We start from the raw sequence: 23,218 nt of genomic DNA, 5'->3' as shown, positions 1-23,218 counted from the left end.
CCTTTGACGTTTTTAAGGCATATTATAACTGTCCAATGAATTTTGAAGAAAAAAAAATAGCCTGAAAAACTAACGATTAATGCTTTTTTGAACTCAAATATTTTACATGTATTAATGTTTACAAATATGTCTTATGAAATCTGTTTCAGGTGTGAAAAAGACGGTTTAGTATTAAAATAAACTGATTACTTTAATTAGGATATGTAATTCTGTGAAGAATTTGATGAATGGTTTTGCTGTCATTATTAGTATATTTCATACTGCTATGTCACAGTGTATAAAGTGAGCAACACTTGGCATAGTTCTATCTAACACTTTGTTTCTAAATAAAAAGAATCAAGACTGCACTGAAAACAACAATAAGAAAAGTGACTGTACAAAAATTTTATATTTATTGCATAAAAATTAGCAAATCAAGGGAAATATAGCGCAAGGTGATATGATTATATAAACCATCACAGCTGACTCTCTCACTTCTACAAATGTTAAAATGATTTAAAACAAACTGTGATCTGTCTGGTTTTGTTACCATACAAGGTTGATGCTCAATATTAAATGAAGCAAATTATGAATAAAATTCTCATAAAATCTTATCAATGTTTCTTGAAACATTCTGAAAAAAAATGAAATTAATACTAGTAAATACATGTAGTAAATACCACTTTAAAAACACATTATAATTTCATGACTCATGATATATCTCTTTTTTTTAAAAACTATATTTGTGATGAATTGACTTGCTAGATCTACATTTACAGGTTTACATAATTTTCAAAAAGCAAACAAAAAATGTCTACATATTTATAGTTTAAATATGTACATGGTACCTGTATGAGAAATTTCTGAAGTGCATGATTGCATTGGACTTTGTCAGTAAATTCTGATTAGATTGTTACTGACTAATGGGAAAAAATAATTACACAAATCTATCCTAGATACAACATGCTAAATTGTACATCTGAAAACATCAAGAGGAATTATTTTTCTTTTCTATGGACAGTGTGTGAGGCAAGAATATTTACAAATATTTGGCACTGGTACATAATAACTTACATGTAACTCTCAATGTTACAAAAGGACACATATGTGTATACTCAGAATATTGTGAGAATTCTAATATCATAAAAAAATTCAGCTTCAATTACAAGAGTTATCATTCTTGCATGCTTTAGAAAAAGTATGCTTAAAAATACAAAATATTTTCATTTTTTGGAGTTAAGATTTGGAATTTTTTACATTTATAAAGCATTCTGAAAATATAACTGGTTGTACTTTTAAAATAAATTCCATATATAATAATAACTCTAAACATGTAATTTTCTGCATTTTCTTCACTTTTATTTTCAGAACTTTGCTGCCATGTGATTTTCTTTTTTTTTTTTTTTTTTTTAAAAAGAGTGAATTAATATTAAATTTATACAGATAAACTACAGTTATTCAATGATAAAAATTAAATAAAAGACTACACTTCTTATTTTGAAATATTGATTGCACATAACTACTTCAAAGAGCAAAATTTTATACACATTGAATATTAAGACTTCAATTTACAGTGTATATGTAACTGTCTGATAATACAGAAACTCTTCACAAAAATTGATAAAATGCCCAAAAAATTGTTGTATACTATTAAAAATATTTTAAATAACTTAAAATACTTCTGGTATAAAAAGTCATTCCACAACACAACAAAACAACAACACAACACAGTAATATAAAATAAAAAGTTTCTGATTTTTTTTTCATATGGAATGGTTAAAAAGTAAAATTCTTTTTAGTAAAATATTGCCTGTTTGATTAGAATTATTGCCACTAACTAAGGAATCACACAATTGACTGCTGGAATCATGTTAGAGTCTACCGTTTCTCTGTCATCATAAAGGGGTCTCCATTGGATACTCGTCCTCAGAGGTTTCTTGTGCAGGGTTATCTTCCCCTGTCACTGCATCCAATGTCTGAAGTGTCTGTTCTACAGCACTGTCCAAAAGTTGGTCCTGAGATGAACTTTGCACCACACTAACACTCACCGCCACAGCACCACCTCCTTGTGGCTCTACCACTGTAGATACCACATTTCTGTCTGTGCCACTATTATTTCTGGAATGTATGCGGAAATTTCCTGCACTACTGTTCCGTGAATGTTGCTGTGAGTTATACTGTCCTGTAAAAGCCACATCACTACCATGCTGTATATAGTCATCTGGCAAGGACGGCCTTTGATGAGCTGTGTGACCTTGAGTGCTGGCGTGTGACCTGTAGGTGGGGGGTCGTGAATTGTCTCCCTGTGTGGGAGGGAATGTGATCTGTATGCCTGTCCTGGCCGTGCTGGCTCGTGACCGGTAGGAGGGAGGGGGAGAGCTGGGGAGGCTGTAATCTTCCGCTGGGAGCTCCTCTGTAGCGTGGAACCTCTCCCTTTGACTCTGTGCCAGGGCAAGCTGATGTTGGAAATCCTGCATGGAGGCGTTGTACGAGGGAGGGGGACGTCTGTACTGAAACTCGGGGTACATCATTCCTGTAGGAATAGGATAAATTGTAGGCATAAAAATTGGAATGGCAGTGATTCTTCACTTAATAAATTCATTGATAACAGCATTGATAACAATCAAAGTTTAAGTTGTAAGCATATCTTTATATGTTGCTATGTATACCAAATACTACATGGGGTTTTTAAACATATTCCAGCTGATCTTACCTCCATACCACTGATGCTCTCTTGTTCTTGAAGTCCGTCCATGACGACGTGACCTTGACCTCCGATCTTGTTGGTGTCGAAAGTCTCCAAGGCCAAACAAGGCATGGAGGGGTTCATGACCTCTGGGTGTGCATTTCCATCCAACTGCTACCACAACAACCAAGAGGACACCTAAACCTGTATAATCAGAATAAATTCATGAAAACCAATACAACCCAGACCAATGAAACAAAGAAATTATGATTACCCTTTGTTTCAGATGGTGTGACTTTAATTCTATTAATAATTAAATAATAATGAAAGTAAAAGAAACAGTAATTAACTAACATACTAAAAATACACAGTGTACTTTATATATTGCATAGGTGTTGGAAGCAAAATGAAAGTGGTGGAAGCTAATTCAAAGTGGGAAACCTAAACCAATAAAAAAAGTTTGGGAATTCAGCATCAATTTTCAAAGCTTACACTTTGTTTATCTTTGCAAAAAAAAGTGGGGGTAAGCCCTTCCCTCAGCCCTTTGATTTCAATGCCTATGTACTGTTCAATGTGTCTATGTATATGCTTAGGTGCATTGATATAGGGATTTTATGAATGCTGATGTAGAATCGTCTGAGCCCTGCCTCATTTGGTGGTGGTGGTGGGAGATGGCACTTTTCCTGCCTGTCCAGAATTCAGTACATGCATGTAACACTATAAAGTCTAGACAAGAACAGATGTCCCCTGATTATAAATTTATTGTGTACAATTTAAAACACTGAACAAAACATCAAATTTAACCACCGTCTTCAGTTCATTATTGATGTGATTAATGACTTTATTTATGAAGATGGATTGATCTGCACTTCCAGGTGTTATAGACAATGTACGAGTTATAAAAATGACATTATTTATTGAATTTAACATGACTGATCACTCTCTCGGGTTAACTTTCAATATCCTAGATGCTCGATTGAGATTTTTTTACAGAAGTACCTTGTGACCTACAGTAAAACTTGTTTAGTACAAACACGGATATTGCGAATTCACGAATATTATAAGCAAAGTTATCTTGAATCCCCTGATTTAAAAAATTTTATCGAATTCCTTATACGGATACAACGAATAACAGATATAACAAAGTAATTTCATAGGTCCTAGTGACTTCGCTATAACCAAGTTTTGCTGTATTAGTAAATTGTAGTACATTTAAACATATAAATCATGATATCTAATTGATTATATATATGACAATGTTCTCTATATATTTGTCTTCTTTTTGATACGTAGGGATTGGTTTAATTATCAGTTTGTTAACTTATTAACCCAATTGTAGCACTGTCTGGTTATATAACTAAGACACTGATCAGAGTGTAAGAAACATAAGAATTCTCTTTTACAACTTCACAGTTTGTACGCATTAAAACCAGAAAATCTGTGAAGTGCAGGGACTGGTAATTATACTCTAAACTATCCACTGAATAAGAAACCAATGACACCTTGAAATCAGAAAAAGATACAATCAATCTAGAAAATCACAAGTTATTTCACAAATCAAATTTTTTCGAATAGCTTAGATCAAAGATTAAGAATATATGGCTTCACAAAGCCAGTCTTTATCTATAGGGTTCCAAATGACATCAGAACTTTTTAAAGAATCTTTTGATGTCCTATAAAACAGAATAATTAGCATGAACATTTACTGTAGTTTATTCAGTCGAATATGAAATCAAGAATAAATTGACATGCCTCGAAATTATATATGTCAATACAACATGATACAAAGGGATTCATGTGTAAAACATGCAAATATATATTGAATTGTAAAATCACACTATTTAATTATAGGAACATTGCAGGTATATTTGTATTATCTGCAGACCTGTATTTCAAGTTCAGACTGTTTGAGAATAATATGACACCCCTTAGGGAAATCCTGCTCCACTGTAACCTTGAGACCACACCAAAAACCATTTTACCTGTGTGAAATGATACCCTGAATACAGAGAGAGACGCAATGTCCCCCAGGTATAAAGCAGTTAAACAGACCAGCTGTAAACCAGGACCAAGGGCAAAAAACAACAATTACAAAAGAACTAATCCATTAGCCACATTACCTAATACAGATCTTAAAACTGATTACTTCACTGAACAAAGATTTAGTAGATTTTACTTAGACTTGTTAAAGCTGTAACCTTTTATCATGTCTTTATAACCGTCCCTTATGTAGTATATTCATCAAATCATTGTAAATTTTTGTATCATTGTAAGTGTATAAAGTCACATTTCATTATTTACTGAAGATCGTTCTCATTTGATTCTATTCTTACTCTTAGCATAATAGACAAAGGTACTACTGTAGTATATGGTTTCTCAAAATGTGTAAGGAATAGGCTTGTCAAACATAAGAGACCCAGATTTTAACAATGTTTAAGGAAGTATGAGATTGTAGACAGATTCAGGTAATAAATGACTTAAAACAAGCCTTGTCACTCAATGCTAGCTAGGAAATAAAGAGTTACAAGAAATTTATTATGTCAACCCTTGAAATAAGCACTATAAATAAATACTATGTGTGTCTCTACTAAAAACTAATTAACAAAACCCAAATACACAGGTAAATAATACATGTGCCACTTGTTTATATTGATCAGAACAAACTTTATGTATCGGAACTTTGACCAATTTACTTGACAACCTCAAAGTATAAATTGCATTGAACTTGCTCCTGGATTTATTTAATAATGCATGAACAAATATTGACGTAAGCCGTGAACGTCTGTAGTAGTACTGGTTTTTATTAACGCTGTCACAATTAAATACATTGACAATCAGCGCCAGGAAATGGACAATTCTACACACAGACTTTCTACAGCGTATTATTAGAGGGTGCCCCTGGGTTGTGAATAACATTTAAGATAAGAGATAAATGTATAGCGTAATTACCCCCTGTAGTAAAGGTTTAAATTTATTCTGCCATGCTATTTTGTATATAACTAATGCTTTTTCCCTCTAACAGCTTTCACAGAGGTAAATGAATGTGGTAACATTCAAAACATCTTTTCAGTTATGAACAGTGACGAAATTTAGTTTGAATAGGTTGTTTCTGTTAATGAATTATTTGAGCACAAAAATTATACACATAAACAAAAAAATAGTTCTTACCTATAAACATAATGGCAAGGAAGAGAAAGCTATTTCCAGTGGCATGGAGAGCTGCTAGTACAATCCCAGTCACTACACAACAAACACCTAACAATGACAGAATAACAAGAATCCATCGAAATGAGGTGGTGGCCGCCAAACACGAGAGGCATCCCTCCTTACACGGCTCGGGTTCCACCGAGGAGGAGCTACGAGACCTGTGTCTCCGTCTGCCGTGGTGTGAGCGGTGCCCCGACCTGTGGTGGTGCCGGGAGTGATGTCGATGCTGGGGGTAGTGGCTGTATCCCCGGGGGTCGTGAACCCCAGGGTGGCCCTGCCCTACCTGTCTGGGAGAGGAAGGATTATGGGAAGGAATGACATGAGAATGTAGAAGGTCGGGTAAAGGTTCGTGACGCATCTCTTGTTGTGCTGCAGTGACTCCTATGTCTATGTCCTGAGTTTGTATCGAATGTCCCGGGGCCATGTTTTCATTGTTGGTTGACTGCTGTGATGTATCTGTGCGAACTGTGGGGTCAGTTTCATTCACCTCTGCTACGACTTCACGTCTTTCTGCTGAAGAAGTCACCGTGTTCACAGTCTGGTTTGATTGGCTAGGAATACCACTAGTTTGTCCTACTGATTCATGTAAATTAGAATTATAATTGCCTCTGGCTGGTGAACGTCGACTGTCATTTCCTTCATTGTTTTGATCCATGTTTATACAATTATGCAAATTACGACTGCTATGCACCCAACTGCGATTGTCAACAAAATTTGACCTGTAGCGAGTGTGATTTCCTTCTGCACTCTCTGGCAATGTTTCCCCTCTGGAATTATTTGTCACATGTAAGGAAGCACCAACTATTGAAGTGGCTCCACTGCAAGCACCCCTCACCGAGGCAATGTCTGAATTACTCTGTGGAGGTTGCGGGGCAGTCCGTTTGTCAGGGTTCCACACTATGCTTTTATTTCCCTCATGGCCATTGCTCGCCATACCCCATAAACAATGAAATAAGTAGCAAAGCCCAGTAAAACGATTTTCAATATAACTAACACATTTTTTAATACCCTTTCCCTGATAAGAACACTAAATCCCTCCTTCAAATGTTTCTGGATTAAACTTTGCTTTTATTATCTTCAACATAAAACTGAATTTCTCTCTTGATAATCCCCTCCACAGTGATATGAGCTTTCCCCTTTTTCCATGAGTGGGCTGCTCTTGGTCTGTCCTGGCAATGTAATTGTTCCTTGATTGGAAGAGTCCTTCAATAGATGTGAATTTGACACCGGGAAAGATATCCTAAGACACATTTATTCTTCTACAGACATTTAAAAACCAGGAGTTTTGATTTCCCCCGATTACTCTGGCCTGTCTGCCACTACACAAAGCTTTTATTTGGGTACTGCCTGATGGTCTTTACATTTTGTTTTGGATTAAGGACACAGCTGGTGGAAGGACCTTGCGTGACATCAGACCTTTTTTCAATCCACTTCACAGACTAACAGCTCCAGTCTCTCTGTAAATAAAAACATTCAGCTGACATTTATAAATGGATCACCCTCTTTGTTCAGTGGTGCTGATTTCATCAAATGTGTCATTTACATGGTAAGCAAACAAACAAACAAACATAAAAAAGGTATGTGGTGGATAAAAAGGTTCCCCAGGTATCAGTTGACCCCCATCAGCTGTTTAAACCACTCAGGTGTATCTTTTTACTTGTTTTAGGTCAACAATTGTCTCTCACCAGGAAATGGCCACAGATCCATTTTTTTTACCTGTTCATATGATCACAAGACATTTATATATACAGTTTTTATATGTTTACATACAGTTATAGTATTCATCTAGAAGTTGCATATACAGGTATGGGCCTATATATGTTTCCAATATATACAAACTAAATAAATATTGAAAACTGAATAACAAATGTCAGTTATTTGACAATTCATTCATTATCATAATTTCTAGTCTTATCATCATAAATTGACACATTTCTTTTTAAACAAAACTACAATGTATGCTAATCAAGTAAAATTATGGAAGACATTTACAGGTGACTTACAAAGAAAACACTTATCCTTCTGTAATAAACAGTCTTATAGTTAACAATGACAGGCAAAATTAAATTAATGATTATATTAATCAAGTTTAGCTCTTAAAACATTTGTGGTACTCTGCAAATACATGACAGTAACTTCTGGATTCTGGATGTCAAAAATCCTTGAATACAAGCCAACAAATACCAAGCTAACAGTAATCAGTATTGAGAGAGGGGACTATTTGACCCATCCATCAGTCAGGGAACACAATACACTGGGAATTAACAGAGAGAGAGAAAGAGAGAGAGAGAGAGAGAGAGAGAATCTTTCATGAAACAGCTTTATTAAAGGAATACATGTACCACTTTTTTGTTGAGAATTTAAAGATTACTGAAGCATAAAAAGTTTTTCTAAAATCAATACTTGCATGTACAACTGCACATTAAAGCCTTTCAAATTAGATGAAAGAAAATTTTTATTTGAGTAATCTTTAGCTAAATTTTACAAGCTGTCACTGAATAGAAAGTTGAGAGTTTTTATAACATTACAGAAGAATATGCTTTGGGGTGATTATCTTGAGTCATACCCTAGCTAGTTAAGATAATGTTTAGCATGTTATTTAACTACATTGTACATGATATATCTTCATGCAATGGTTTCTCTCGATATACAGTGGACCCTCATTTATCCGGACACTTTGGTTCCCAGTCAATTTGTCCGGAGAATCATTTTTTAATTTAAAAATAACATTTACAAATTTTGTTAATGACATCTGGTACTGAGGGCTCACTGAAATTCAAAATATTTTTTAATTTAAAAATATATTGTTAATGGCAGTACTGAAGTCAGAAATTCAAAATAAATTTCCGAAAGAAAAAAACAACAAAACATTTCAGCAATTTTGTTTTTTGGTGTAAACTAGCATAAAAGAGTAAAGGTAAAATAATACTGAGAAATAGACTTAATTGTGTATATACTAAATGCATTTTCAGTTAAGGTCTAATTTTTCTGCAATGCTGACAAATACAAGGTTCAATGCTGTACATAAGCTCAGTTAAAATTATAGAAATATTACAAAGGTAGTATCTTATTATTAATAGAAACATGTCATCTTGTTTGTAGATGTAACAATTAATTAAGTATACAGTTTAAACAATAGAGGTAGATAACAGATTCAATTAACTATAGCTGACAATTATCATTATGTACATGTTTATATATTGCTTAAATGAATCATAAATCAGAGACATCAATATCATATATTTATCTTATTCAAGTCTCTGATTTAGTATGCAAGAACACAATTTCTCTGTGAAGTGTGAAGTATGACTTTCCATTTTTCATATAGAGAGGGGATGGGGGAGGGGGGGGGGGGGGCTAGCCTAGCCCCCTCACACTTTTTTAGCATAGATAAAGGCCCTTATATTCAATATATAGGCATTGAAAATTGGCCCATTGGGGCTTACCTTTTTTTTGTTGGTTTAGCCCCCCACCCACTTTGAAATTGCTTCAGATGCCTATGTTGTTAAAACTCATAATAATACAAACAATTTATCCGTGGTACAGTACACAAAATATAAATTTAAGGAATTTATTTTATAGGCCTAAACGTTACCCCATTCTGGTGCCTAAAGTATAGACATTGGTACCAGTCAATTGTTTTCTACACTGTTGTGGAGTTCTTCTAAGGGATTTCCCCTTAAAAGACATATCTAACCACATTGCGCTTTAATTTCGGTTTCTAATCTTATACGATAAATAAGTGCTTGACAGTCTTGCAAACCTAATATTGGACACATTTCTGCTCTGTGTAAACAAACTTGCGAACTGACAGTGACAAAGGAATATACCACAAACAAAACCACAATGCAAACCAAAAAATAAACAGATTGCAGATAAATTATGGAATTAAAAATACCTATCGTGATCCATTTGTATGATTTAATTTAGTTTTTTAATTACAACCCAAATTTTAAACTGACTGTTTACAACGATACTTACATGTATCTTTTCTTTGTTGACAGTGCAATCTTTCACACGAAATGAAATCTCGTTTGAAGTCTCGCCGAACACGAGATTAATGGCCGCCTCCATAGTGGTTGGAGGAAGAGGTAGGCGAACCGGAATACACATTGTAAGCTGACAATGATGGCCTTATTTTTTTAATGATCTATTGCATTACAAATCTACATCAAGGGGTATTCTGGTGAAACTTTAGGATATTCAAAAGTGAGAGTAAATTCAAGATAAAATACGATGCATCCATTAGTAGCTAGACCTATCCTGCTTTCTATAGATCCTACATGTATGTCTACTTTCAGATACTACCTTGGAATATAAGTCTGATGTGCTAAATTTGTAACATTTTTAGAAATGTGATTCAAATGCACTACAATTGTCCTCTTTAGGGATGGGTATCGCCAAAAATTTCATATCGTGATATATCACGATTTTTTCCCCAGAATATCACGATAATATCATGATATTTTTACAAGCAATTTTACAATGGTTTTGAATGAAAAGTCATTATTTTTCTTAAAATATGCTAGAAAAACAAAATCTCACTTTTTTGATCATTATGTAACTATAACTATACAAAATTAATTTTGTTTGGATGGTAAGATACCGTTCTTTTCACCTTTTACAACATCTTTTAGACTTTCTGTAATTGTAATTTGAAAGATTGAACAAATAAATGGATAATTTCTTGACTTTATAGTATGTACTTAAATACTGGTATTTAGGTCTCCGTATCATGATACGTATCACACAACAAAAAATCGCGATATACCGGTATACCGATAAAATTGCACATCCCTAGTCCTCTTTGACCTATTTGATAGAGGGTCATATTTAGAACCATAATTATCCTTTGAGCAGGTCCAGTCCAAAGACTGTTTCTACCTACATAGCTATTGATAGCTACGTAGGTATTTAAACCTACCCAAAGTAGTATTTTTACCTACTTTATGCTTTACTTGCATTTTGTGATCAAACGCAGGAACGGCGCAACATGGTGAGCACAAAATTTCTTAATACAGTCACACTGATGATGGATAGGACAAAAATTTGGCCAAAAAATGATTACTTCATAAATTATCAATTTTGCATACAAACTAATTTAAAATTGCTGATTCAGGAATTAATCATTTTTTGGACGAAATTTTGTCGTATTCATCATTAGTGTGACGGTATCCAAAAATATAGTATTCACCATGTTGCACCGTTCGGTCTTTTGGGCACAAATTGCAGATAATTCAGAAAGTAGCTATTAATGGCTACTTTGGGTAGGTTTGAATACCTATGTAGCTATTAATAGCTATGTAGGTAGAAATAGTCTGTTGAGAGTGGACAGTCAGATGTAGGCGAAAGCCCAAAGGTATGCCAATAATTTTAGCGTAATTTATTTTAGCAGACACAGGGTTTCAGCTCTTTGCGGGTGAACACTACAGTAAGAGCACTGACTATTTTAGCGATTAAAACTTTAACTGGCTACCATCAAAATGCTAAAATTGGCTTCCCGCTAAAATAACCCACTATACAGTATCTGGTCACCGGCACAATGAACTCGAAATCCAGTCAAAGCGCCCCGTAATAAAACCGTCCCGGTCAAAGCGTCCCCTGATTTTGGTCAAAGCGCCCCTTATAGAATTTTACAGTAAACTGCTCCAAAATATTGGTCAAAGCATCCCCTGATTTTAGTCAACGCGCCCCTTGATTTTGGTCAAAGTGCCCCCTTACATTTTTTTTTTTTTAGAAAAAAATCGTCTGGGAACCGTCCCCAAGCAATGGTCAAAACGTCCCTGATTTTGGTCAAAGCGTCCCCTGATTTGGTCAAGGCGCCCCATAGTATATTTTTACAAACATGTTACGGAATAAAATTGTTTTGTATTTATAATATTATCATTGTTTGGCAGTTACTTGAAAAATTTCTATAAGGGGGTGCTTTGACCAAAAACGGGACGTTTAGACCATTGCTTGGGGATCGACTCGAAATGTTTTTTTTTTCTGTAAAAATATATAGGGGGCGCTTTGACCAAAACCAGGGGACGCTTTGACTAAATCAAGGGACGCTTTGACCAATATTTGGGGGCGGTATTTTTTCTATAAAATTATGTTAGGGGGCGCTTTGACCAAAATCAGGGGGCGCTTTGACTAAAATTAGGAATGGACACTGTTAGACCAATATTTGGGGGCAGTATTTTTTCTATAAAAATATGTTAGGGGGCGCTTTGACCAAAATCAGGGGGCACTTTAACTAAAATAGGGATGCTTTGACCAATATTTGGGGGCGGTATTTTTTCTATAAAAATATTTAGGGGGCGCTTTGACCAAAATCAGGGGACGCTTTGACTAAAATTAGGGGACGCTTTGACCGGGACGTTTTTATTAGGGGGCGCTTTGACTGGCTCCCAAAGAACTCATGCCCAATCATCTGATCATTAGGCAGGCTTATGATTTTTAAAGTCAAAATTCTCAACATCTACATGTATTGATAGTTTTGAAGCATAAAGAATCTTCTTCGCTATTGCAAACTGTGTAAACAGTAAACACTCTCTTTTACAGAAATTCTGCAGGGATTAAGTGAGTAATGTTCTGATATTAATCACATTTTTGTCTTTCCTAGTTCAATGATGGAAATTTTACTTTTCTAAGCCAGAAAGTGAAGAATTTTAAGAAATGAATGGAATAAAATGAACAGATATAAAGTATTTTTTATAGTAAAATAAAAATTCTTAATCATTGGGGTATTTGTGTCCCTAAATAGTCACCAACTTTTATTTATACTACATATTTAAACTATTAAAGAAGCAAAGAGAGAGAAAAATGCAACCCAGTACATGTATTTGTATGATTTGGAAATATAAATCATATGTTTGAATTTATTGTTCAAGATTAAAATAATGTTATGGATGTCAGCATTTGATCTCCGGTGGCCAGATATAGCTCAGTTGGTAGAGCAGCTGACTTGGGGTTCAGGGGGCCCAGATTCAAATCCCAGTCTGGTCCACTGCATAGTTCTCATCTCCCATTACATTTGGTGCCATGCCATGCCCTGGAAGTGAAGGTGAAAAACCTGCCAGGGAAGAGCATAGGGTTGGCATCTTCGGGGGTTGAGGAACCTTAAGGAGTGAGGAATGTGGTGGTCAGACATGTTTGATTACTCGAGGGCCTGATTGCTCATTTGGTAGAGCACCTCACTTGAGTTTTAGGGAGTCTGGGTTCAAATTCCAATCTAGTCTGCTGCAATTTTCTCCTCTCCTTGTACAATGCCATAGCATGAGATCCACTCTCCTATAAACACATACTGTAGCATTAAGAGTTTAATAACAAAACAGACTATAACTTTATTTCAGATTTTTGAGGTGGAGTACTTTAGGCTGCCCATTAGAGATGGCCCAGCAGTTAGTTCAGAATGTTGTTGATATTATGGATAATGCCCACTCCCAGCAACAACAGCTGACTGAATCCATGAATTCACTGTTAGAGGCCAAACAACAGGTGAACAAAAATGCTTTTTATTCTTCACTTGATATACTACTGTAAACCAACTTTTATTCGCATGTGAGAAATTTTCGTGAATCTCATAATCAGATTCGCGAATATTTCTTGCCGCAAACCAGTCTTTAAAGTCTCTGTGTCTATTGACAACAGATCCAAAAAAGGCTTGATCGTGAAAATTAGTTGTTGCTAACTTGTTTACCCCTTGTTAATTGTGAAATAAAGTTGTCGTGAATAAAAGTTGGTTTACAGTATTCCCCCCCCCTGCATTTTGAAAATCTTTTTCAACTGAGCTGATGTAATTTATGTAATGTAACCTGTAATAAATTTAATTTACAATGAAGTAAGAAGAAAAACATAGTGAGTTAATGGTATCATGAATGGTTAAGTTGATCCACTACTAAATGATACAAAATCGACTAAAGTAAATCAAAATGTTAATTTTAACTGTCAACTTACACTAGACATATCTGGTTTAATAGAATTTAACTGTACTTTTTCTGTTTTTAAAAAGGTTAAATTCAGTGCAGAACAGTCAAAGAAATGTTTGAAGGATCACTTCAAGTGGTTAGAAGAAAAAGCAAAAGAAAATTTAACCCGGAGGCTCAATGAACTACTGTCGGAAGTTGACAGGGTTTCTGAGGAGGCATTATCTCCCCTTACAGACTGTGAGACAATGCTAAATTCAGGCATCTCAGCCGCTGCCAGGGTTATGGAGGATGGTAATTTTTTTTATGCCTACAAAACTGAAAATTTGTGGAGTGGGGGGGGGGGGCATAAAGTTTCTGAGCTGTCCATCTTTCTGTCTGTATGTCCACACAAAAAATATAATATTGTCAATAGCTTTTGAATGCTTTCATATTTCACATGTGTAATTTTACTTTTTTGTGGATATACTTCATTCACATGATTTATACATCTGCTTTAGGGGAGAAAACTCTTGCTAACTTATATTATATAGATGCATATGAGAAATCTTTTAAAATTACCAGGGAAGAAGATCTTGAGTAATAACCCAAATGACCACATTGAGGACTTGGTGAAGTTTAAAGACAATCCTGACACCAAGCAATTGCATAGGTACTTATTTATTTATTTCAATACATGCACTTCAGTAGTATCAAAGTTTGTTGTTGTTTTCTTTTCTGTAATTCCAAAACATAATACTATTGTTTATTATGACTGACTGACCTTTGACCTTTTGTCAGTGTCCCAGAGATCCCCTCCCTGGCGGACGTGCCTTACCTCTCTGTGGACAGCTTCCACCCTGACCTGGAGAACAAACTGCATCAGCTGTTTGAGAATGAGGGCCGGGTACTAGAGAGGGCACCAGCTCAGATCTCAGAAATAGAGGAGCGACCAGGAAGTCTGTTGATTACCTGGGCAGAGGTAAAGTTGTCAGTAAACATTAACCCAGTAAATTTGATTTTTTCACAGAGTTACACATGTTTTGCTTTTTTGTTTGAATTACTTGAGATTTGAGAAACATGTTGAAATTAACATATTAACATTAGCTGTATATACTTAAGTGAGATTTGGATATAAAATTGAAGGAAAAATATCTGATGAGTTACCTTTGGATTATTAGTTATCCAGGTCCAATCAAGGGTGTATGGGGTCTTTCGACCTCATGGTGTATGGAATAAAACCCGGGGTAAATCCCCATACACCCTTGATTGGACTTGGATAATGAATTTATTTCCTATGTTCCCAAATAAATTCTTCATAAACATAAGTCCAATCAACTGTGTCTCAACCTATCAATAAGATTTACTTTGTACTACAATGCATCATGACATCATGTCATTTACTTTTTATCATAGGAAAAAATATGCATTGTGACATCACATTATTTAGCCCTGGCTCAAGTCGGTGCATGGAAATTTACACCCGACTTTGTAACCAATTAAAGCATGTGCTACAAGCAGCATAGGAAATAATAGATAAGATACCCTCTGAATTGAATTATATTGATTGTTATATATGTACACTGGTACAGGTATATACATGTAAGCTCTATTTAGACTTGGTAAGATTTCATAGCTATTTTTATAAATGTCAGGTGGATGAGGAGGTTGAAGCTGGGGAGTTTTGTTTACAATACTGCTACGGCCGAGTCCAGTCAAACGAAGACAAAAACGTGACATTCCACACGGCGTACACCGGTCCTAACACGTCCTGTAAGGTGCGACACCTGAGGACCAGTACGCCGTACTCCTTCAGGGTCAGATCACGCCCGGAGGGGGAGGAAAAATGGAGCATCTGGAGTGTCCCCCGGACAGCTGTCACAACCATTCCACACTACCGTAAATACTCATATAATGATTCCATTCTACCATAAATACTCATATAAACATTCCACACTACCGTAAATAACCATATAACCATTCCACACTACAATAACTATTTATATAACCAGTATTAAAATTCTTATTAACACCCCAATGATCCAAGTTAATATGTAAAAGATTTTTTTATGAACCTGAACTAAATTACTGCATGTATTCTAATAAACTTCACCAAAAATAAAATGAAACTGTAACAATTTTTTTGTTCAGAATGGAACAACACAACAGAAGGATACAGTACGAGTAATGAAGACAAGACCGCCACGAGGTTACCTGAGGGTCCGACTGAAGTCCTGTACTCCAGCAGTAATAGCTACCGTTGTGGTTTCCCCATCACGTTCCGGGTCCTGGATGCTGGCGAGAAGACGCCCTTTGATGGAATTGGTCTCTCCGCTAATAATGAGGACACGGACACATTACAGAGGAGCAGCTCGATTTTTGTGGCTACATCAGGTAAATGTCTAAACAAGAACACAGTAGATGATCATATTTATACCAGTGATAGTGGTTAAAAAATTACAAGAAGTTTAAATTCTGAATCTTACTTGAAAGAAAAAGGAATTGTACATGTTTTGAATTTTTTGCAGGAAGTGTTTTTGTAGATGGTCAGGAGATGAAAACAAAGTTACCCATGCTGACAAGAGGGTCATCTGCTACCATAGAAACGGAAGACCTTGGGAATGGTAAGGTCAGGGTCAGTATTGAGGTCGAGGATAAAGCTGTGACCTTTGACTGGAAGGTAGAGCAGCCCCCGAGTTCCAGCAGTCTGATGGGTCTGGGGATGGGGGCTCACACCACGTCTGTCTGTCTGTACTTTGGAATGAAATTCAGCCACGAGGACTGGAAAGTAGGAGTGGAATGAGAGATAAAATGGTGATAATTTTAAACTGTTTATTCTAGTCAATTTGAAGAATTATCATGTGGCATCAGGAGAAAATGATCTCTTGGCATTTAGATGGTGCATTATGAATATCATTTCTTGTTATTAAAGATTCAAAGAGTACGATCAAGCCACTTTCAGTATATTTTATTTTCTTAAGATATTTGTTGTTTGCTTTTTCTAGGACATCATATTATAATTCTTTTTTTAAAGCAACCAAACATATAAAGATTTTGGTCAGTATTTGCACAGTAAGATTTAATATATATTGTATATCACTTCAAATAGAAGACTGTGTTATTTAACAGCTGAATTGTAAAAGAGAAGGCTGTTTATTGATCTCTGTAGAATTGCTCAGAGGAGAATATTGCCTAGTCAGTAATATTATAAGGATGTCCATATTTTTCTAGGCTTTAGATAAAAACATAATGACTTTGTATAACCTTGATACATAGAAATACAAATGGAGAAAGGGCTCAAAGAGAAGAAAATTAGTTTATTAATAAAATATTTTTGTACAAGTTTTGATATTTTATGCATCAAAATGAAAGTTGTATTCTTTATGCCTGAATTATATATTTGAAACATAATGTTATAAACACATGTATTATACATTGTATGTTTACAATCCCTCACATATCACCCTGTTATAACTAGTGTATATTTCCCAAATATTAATCCCATTATACCTGATTTGTAACTTAACTACTCATACATGTATAACATAGTCGAATGTGACTTTTAAGAATTTCAAGTTTAAAAAATTCCAAGTAAAAATTGTGTGTTTTTCACATGGAAATTTCATGTAAAGTTTTTTTTTACCAAATTTTATTCTGCTCTCTTTTCTATGTTGAAGATTTTTGGGATATTTTTTCAAACTTAAATTTGATCTGAGAATATTTGTATGAAATGTATGAAATATAGTTCCATGATTACATTTGCCTGTGTTAGCTTGGTGCATGAAAAATTTTATATTTGATTAAAATTCTTAATTGATTACAGTCAACTTGTTACAGCGATCACCTTCAACTCGGGTCATCTGTCCTTTGACATGTCATTTTTCTGTCATTTTATTTCCTCCCAATGAATTTTCCTATAAAATGTAACTCTTTTTAGCAGTCATCTCTTTAATGCAGTCATAAAATGTGTGTACCATACAAAAACTACATACTGTAGACATACTTTTTTCTACGGGGTCATAATTCTGCGGAATCTCAATTTCCGTTTAATCCGCAGGTTGAAAATTACGGGGATTTCTTAGACTGTCTCTATATGCCTTGCATTCATATCAAGTACGCTTGCACAAATTTCCGTGGAAAATTTGTGATTGCATACATAGCGTAAATAAATACCATGCAGAAAAAAGTACTTCTACAGTATTTTAACTTGGAACACATCATACAAAATGTTGACCTACACTGTTAGTCAAAAATACAAATATCCCAGCAAAATTATAAAAAGGAATTTTCTAGAGGTCATCCAAAATTTGAAAGAAAAAAGAGACCTTATTTTTATGATATTAAAGAAAGCAATCTTAAATTTTAATCTGCCAGAATAATAAGTCTTTAGGTGGACAGGAAATGTTTGAGATATGTCAGACAATGTAAAACAAGAGGTTTGATTATAGCCCTTGTATAAAACCCCTACAGAGACCAGAACAACACAGAATTACACAGAATTACTGGCTTGTATCAGGCTTATGGGAAATGTTAGAGCTGTCTTGTAAGATAAAATGGTACATTATTGTTTATGATTTAAAGCAATATGTTGAGAAAATTTTTCCTGGGTGAAATACAATAAGGCATGTTTATGATTAAGTCACCAGTGTATTTAAAAAGCAATTTTAAATTAAACGCTGACAAATGAAAAGCATATAATATATATATATTATATATGCATTATAAGATTTTTAGATTAAATTCTTTCCATTATGCATTTTTTAAGATCTACATTTTGTGTTAATATTTATGCATTCTTTAGCAGTGGTGCAGGCTCTTTATGACAAAGTGATGTAACAGTTGTTATGAAGTCTGCCAGCCACTGTTTATAACCTTCACGGGAGGTCTGAACCATGTGTAGAGCTGTAATAAACTCCTCACAACCCCAGCTATTACTTAAGCACACGTAAATTGCCAGGCAAATTAATGTTATTAACAGATTCCACATTCAGATAGTTTGAATCTTGACATAAATCAAAACACTGTTGTTGTCAGTGGAATTTTTAGTTTAGGATTTTCAATTACAGAAAAAATAGAAATCAATTTTTTTCTTGCCAACATTTTATGTGAAGTTAATATTACTTAAATATAGCTGAAGTTTGACGTGATGTAGATGTTATTTTATTGAGGTATCTTCTCTCCTTTATGGTTGATGGAGATTGATTTAATTAATTCAATTTGTCTTCCATTTTTTTCTAAGTCATGCTGCAGTGGTGCTCCATGTTAATTTTGTGTTGCTTGTTTTTGTCATTGATTCATCACTGATCAATTGTATCTTTTAAAAAAAAAATTAATAAATTGTAAAACTTTATTTTATTGATATTTCTTATGTATATTACACAAATATTGCTGTTTTGAGGTCAATCCATGATTTAGTCACCTGAGGAGTACAATATTCACTGAGCCCAAAGGGCGAGGTGGATATTTTACTACGAAGGTGGCTAAATCATCGTATTGGCTAAAGAAAACAGCAATAATTGTCTTTATTGTACATGTATTATTATATGATTCAATGCTTAAATAATACAACTCAGAGCTTTTTTTGCATTAGCTGAAGTCCTAGCCGGTTACAAAGAGAGAAGATGAACATTAATAGTCGAATTAATTTGAAATTTTTAGATTTATATTTTAGTTGCCATAAATGTCAGTTTTTTTATAGGATAGATTTTGAAAGGAAGGAGGATCATCAGGAAAAGCTGAAAAAAGTAAAATTTATGTTCAGGAAAAAAAGTGTCCAGGTGAGGGGGTACATTGTACCCCTGCACCCCCTCTAACCACCCCATCCCAAATTATAACATCCCCTAATGTTTTCACATGAGTAAAATGTCAGTAGCAGACGAAGTAGAGTTCCAAAACTTTTGTATCAATTTGGAATTTACCGATCTATTTGTAAACCAATGTTAAGAAAATAAATCCTTATGTTCACCTTGAACGTCACGTACAGTTATTTATTGTGTCTCATGAAGATCTTTTTATTTCAATCGATTCCAAACTTAACGAAGACACGTATAACTGCAAAGTATGAGAAAATATTTTACGGTTGTAACGACAATTAAAAAATTTATTCAAATGGTGATGTGGCTGATGACTTATTTTTTTATTATTTAAAGGAAAAAAAGACCTACCAACCGCGCACTCCCTTGCACTCTAACAGTATAGCTGTACTATCTGGAAGAGTGCATACAACATGCATATAATTGAATTTGACGAAATTACAATGAGCATTGGATGTGATAAAGTGAAATAAGACGTCCATGTAGATATGCAGGAAGGGATGCCTGCAGATTGCTTGGAAAAACAACAAAACTTAGTCTGCCAGATTTAAGACATGCTTTGATAATTATCGGTAGATATAACGCGGCTGCATGCTCCCTTCTGATCTCGCTTTTTCTCGTGCTGTTGAATTTAGAAAATTAATCACTTTGTCCAGAAATAACACTCTCAAGCCTTTGAAAGGCAGATCTGTGTTCCACACTTCTAATTATTTAGTAAAAGTTTGGAACAGAGCGTGATGGGAGAAAAATGTTTAATTCAATTTCTGCATTAAAGCAAGGCGGACCCTATCCTATCCTCTACTAATAGAGAACAAGTGCATGGAGAGATCAGGAACCTGACAATTACTATGGAACTGGAGCCTGTTTAACAAAAGAACATACGACCAAGACCACAAGCTTAAGTTGATAGTAAAATTTTTCAAAATTAGTGATTGAGTTTAAAATCTCCATCATGAAAATATCTTCTTACATTACTTTTAAAAAAGTTTAAAACCATTAATTAGCAGAATAAATTTTTGTCGTAGTCGTTAGTTCTTTTGTAAAATGGGTCAAGATGTTTAACGTGAAAAAAAATTGTCGAGCTGAAGAAGAAATTTTCCGATGACTATTTGTAAAACGGTTGTATGCATATGATAGGTAACAAATAGTCATTAAACAGTAATGCTCGCACTTAGGTGTTTGCCTCTAAATGTACACGCCTTCAAATTTGGTTAACGAGGGAAGAAGCCAAAACAATTCTGTAATTTACGAAACAAAATGTTTTAATTCCAATCACCCCAAGGGTGAAAATCGAAATTCCAAAGCCTATATGCACAGCTGCAGGACATATCCATACTTCTTCCAAAATATGATTGGGCAACTGTGAACAAAATTGCAAAACCTTCTTGTACATCTAAAGGATACCACCAATTCCAAAAGATAATTACTGCAAAAAGTGTAAGAGGAGTACATGCAGGAAACTGGGTTTTCTTTTCTAGAAAGAAAAACTATTTTTAAAAACCTTCATTCGTCCTTAGTGTGAAAATCGAAATACTGCAATAAATGTAAAATAGAACAGGCTTTTATAGAAAACCGAAGTCCCGGTGGAAATTAAAATCCAGACCCTCTTGTACATGCATGAACTCGTATATAGGGCACTACCAATCATATTCCAAAGAAGAATCAGCTACTTGGGAAAATGTAGAGAGGGAATTGCAGAACCATGATATATTGTCGAAAAATGTTTTTTCTTTTTATTTGAACCCCCAGTCGCAACGGAGAAAAAGTTAAAATTCCAAACTCCAAACCTTATTGCACATTTAAAGATAAACTCCCATCATCACATCCAATATACTGAAAGAAAAAGTAAGATTTTCATGAAAAAAGTATTTTTTTGGTAAATCCCCCAGGATTGAAATGGAAATTTCGAAAACCTGATCTACACTGCCAATCAATATCCAAAAAATGATGGGGACACTGAGAAAAATAAAACAGGAGTTCAGGAAACTTTGTTTTTAATTTTAACCTCCAATTACCACTTGGACCGAGAAAACTTAAATTTCAAAACTTTATTGCACATCACAGAAAATTTTAAATTATAAAGGGACTACAGCGAAAAATGCAAGAGGAGTTCAGGAAACCATGCAGGGTTTTGTAGAGAAAAAAAAACCACTTTAAAACCCCCATTTGGCCCCATGGAGAGAATGAAAACTTGAAAATCTTTCTCTACATATTCCCAAAATGAGTTGACCACTGCTTGAAATGCAATATTCCTTAACTTATTCAGAATGTGCAGATACATTTATAAGATGAGATACGTGGAGATAATGAACTGTATTCGAGCTCAAAAGTCCATTAAAATAACAAAATAGGAGCGGAGCAAATACGGACCTCCAAAACATCACAGGCGGGGTCAGGTGCCATGGAGGAGTGAGCATCCCCTGCCGACCGGTCACACTCGCCGTGTGCTCATTGTCATGTTCAGGAATAAAAGGGAAAAATCCGTAGACAACGCATTATGTAAAATAATGGCCGAACAGTTAGTTATGAAGTATGAAGTCAGTCAACATTTGACTGAATGATAGATTGTATTTGCTGACAAGGTCATTGTATCGACCATAGAACTTACAAAATAATGATTTTAAAAGAAACTGCTGATTTTCTTGCTTCATCAACCTGTTCTTCAATAATTCACCTCGTTTAAGAAATTGTTCATACTGAGAGATATAATCACCGCATGCAGGTGACAAAGGTGAATTGCTGCATAAGTAAGGGAAGTTGACGTTTGAAAAGTTAAAGTCATCACGTTTGTTGTTAGATGAGCATTAAGGAATTTTTCTAGTAAAATGTCCAAATATGTGTCAGATTCTGTGGTATCTTTTATTTTAAGCTCACCGGGATATACTAGTATCGTGTCGGCATATAAAAATGGAAATAACTGTTGTTAATGGACAATAAGTGGTTGATAAATCTAAATGTCGAGTTGAAGGCCCTGACCAAAGCAAGTGTTTTCTTCTTTTCAAAGATTTTGAATAAATTCTGCTTCATATGAATAAAAACATAGGTCTGCTAATAAAGGAACACAATTGGCTCCCATGGGAATTCCAATAGACCGTTGGAAGACCTGGTCTCCAAAAACCACATAGATATTGTCAATTAGAGAATTGATGCAGAAGTAATATCACAGAACTGCTATAAAATCTTTTAAAAATTAGATTTTAATTTCTGGAGAAATAAAGGCTCAATTATAATCTCTGAAAAAAGAAAGGAATTGTTGGAGATTGGATTTAATTCTTGGATGGACATATATATCTGAAAGATAATCTTATGATTATTTTGTGTAACTTCTCTGAATTTGATAATTATGTGACCTGTGTGGTATACAATAATCTTTGGGACATGCTGCTGTACAATTCCCTGGAATGTTCTGTGGAATTCAGGAGGTTGTTGATTTCCTCAGATTAATTTCTTTGTCTTGTAAGTTGTCAAAGAGAAGGTCAAGTAAGGGACTCGAGGGATGTTTACAAACTCCAGGCTTAACAGAAAGTAGGAGTTAGGCATGCGATAAAATGCATGTGCAATTATAGATTTATGTATGTATAGACCTAGAATGTAAACGATGAAGAAAACGAACAGTGATCGATTTAAAAAAATCTAGAAACAAT

The 23,218-nt window shown here is 34.7% G+C and overlaps 2 protein-coding genes across 3 annotated transcripts; one reads left to right on the top strand and one right to left on the bottom strand.

Annotated features, from left to right (window-relative positions):
* Positions 1-703: 703 nt before the first annotated feature.
* On the bottom strand, positions 704-9,908 carry LOC134246661 (uncharacterized). Its single transcript, XM_062729033.1, has 4 exons — positions 9,854-9,908; positions 5,834-7,329; positions 2,693-2,869; positions 704-2,512 (listed from the first exon to the last, which is right to left on the bottom strand). The coding sequence occupies exons 2-4, from the start codon at positions 6,804-6,806 to the stop codon at positions 1,875-1,877; spliced, it is 1,788 nt and encodes a 595-aa protein (XP_062585017.1). The 5' UTR covers positions 6,807-7,329; positions 9,854-9,908; the 3' UTR covers positions 704-1,874.
* On the top strand, positions 9,853-17,486 carry LOC134246662 (cytokine receptor-like factor 3). Of its 2 annotated transcripts, none has more exons than XM_062729035.1 (8): positions 9,853-9,963; positions 13,210-13,354; positions 13,869-14,076; positions 14,347-14,434; positions 14,563-14,743; positions 15,417-15,660; positions 15,913-16,155; positions 16,290-17,486. In XM_062729035.1, the coding sequence occupies exons 2-8, from the start codon at positions 13,247-13,249 to the stop codon at positions 16,562-16,564; spliced, it is 1,347 nt and encodes a 448-aa protein (XP_062585019.1). In that variant the 5' UTR covers positions 9,853-9,963; positions 13,210-13,246; the 3' UTR covers positions 16,565-17,486. The 2 variants fall into 2 exon arrangements, with proteins under 2 accessions (XP_062585019.1, XP_062585018.1); XM_062729034.1 differs by having other exon boundaries at positions 9,892-9,986; positions 16,290-17,481.
* Positions 17,487-23,218: the final 5,732 nt, after the last annotated feature.

The sequence above is a fragment of the Saccostrea cucullata genome, unplaced genomic scaffold (genome assembly GCF_032062105.1).
Source record: "Saccostrea cucullata isolate Sc308-1 unplaced genomic scaffold, CSIRO_AGI_Scuc_v1 ctg7682, whole genome shotgun sequence".
In the NCBI taxonomy this organism is placed as follows: Eukaryota; Metazoa; Mollusca; class Bivalvia; order Ostreida; family Ostreidae; genus Saccostrea; species Saccostrea cuccullata.
This window is presented reverse-complemented; position numbering and strand designations above follow the sequence as displayed.

Excerpts from the sequence above, each read along its gene's own strand:
- LOC134246661 (XM_062729033.1), bottom strand. The coding sequence starts at position 6,806 with ATGGCGAGCAATGGCCATGAGGGAAATAAAAGCATAGTGTGGAACCCT. Across the intron at positions 2,870-5,833 it reads CCTTGCCATTATGTTTATAG|GTTTAGGTGTCCTCTTGGTT; the intron begins GTAAGAACTATT and ends CTGATTATACAG. Across the intron at positions 2,513-2,692 it reads AGAGCATCAGTGGTATGGAG|GAATGATGTACCCCGAGTTT; the intron begins GTAAGATCAGCT and ends CTATTCCTACAG.
- LOC134246662 (XM_062729035.1), top strand. The coding sequence starts at position 13,247 with ATGGCCCAGCAGTTAGTTCAGAATGTTGTTGATATTATGGATAATGCC. Across the intron at positions 14,435-14,562 it reads GACACCAAGCAATTGCATAG|TGTCCCAGAGATCCCCTCCC; the intron begins GTACTTATTTAT and ends ACCTTTTGTCAG. Across the intron at positions 16,156-16,289 it reads GATTTTTGTGGCTACATCAG|GAAGTGTTTTTGTAGATGGT; the intron begins GTAAATGTCTAA and ends AATTTTTTGCAG.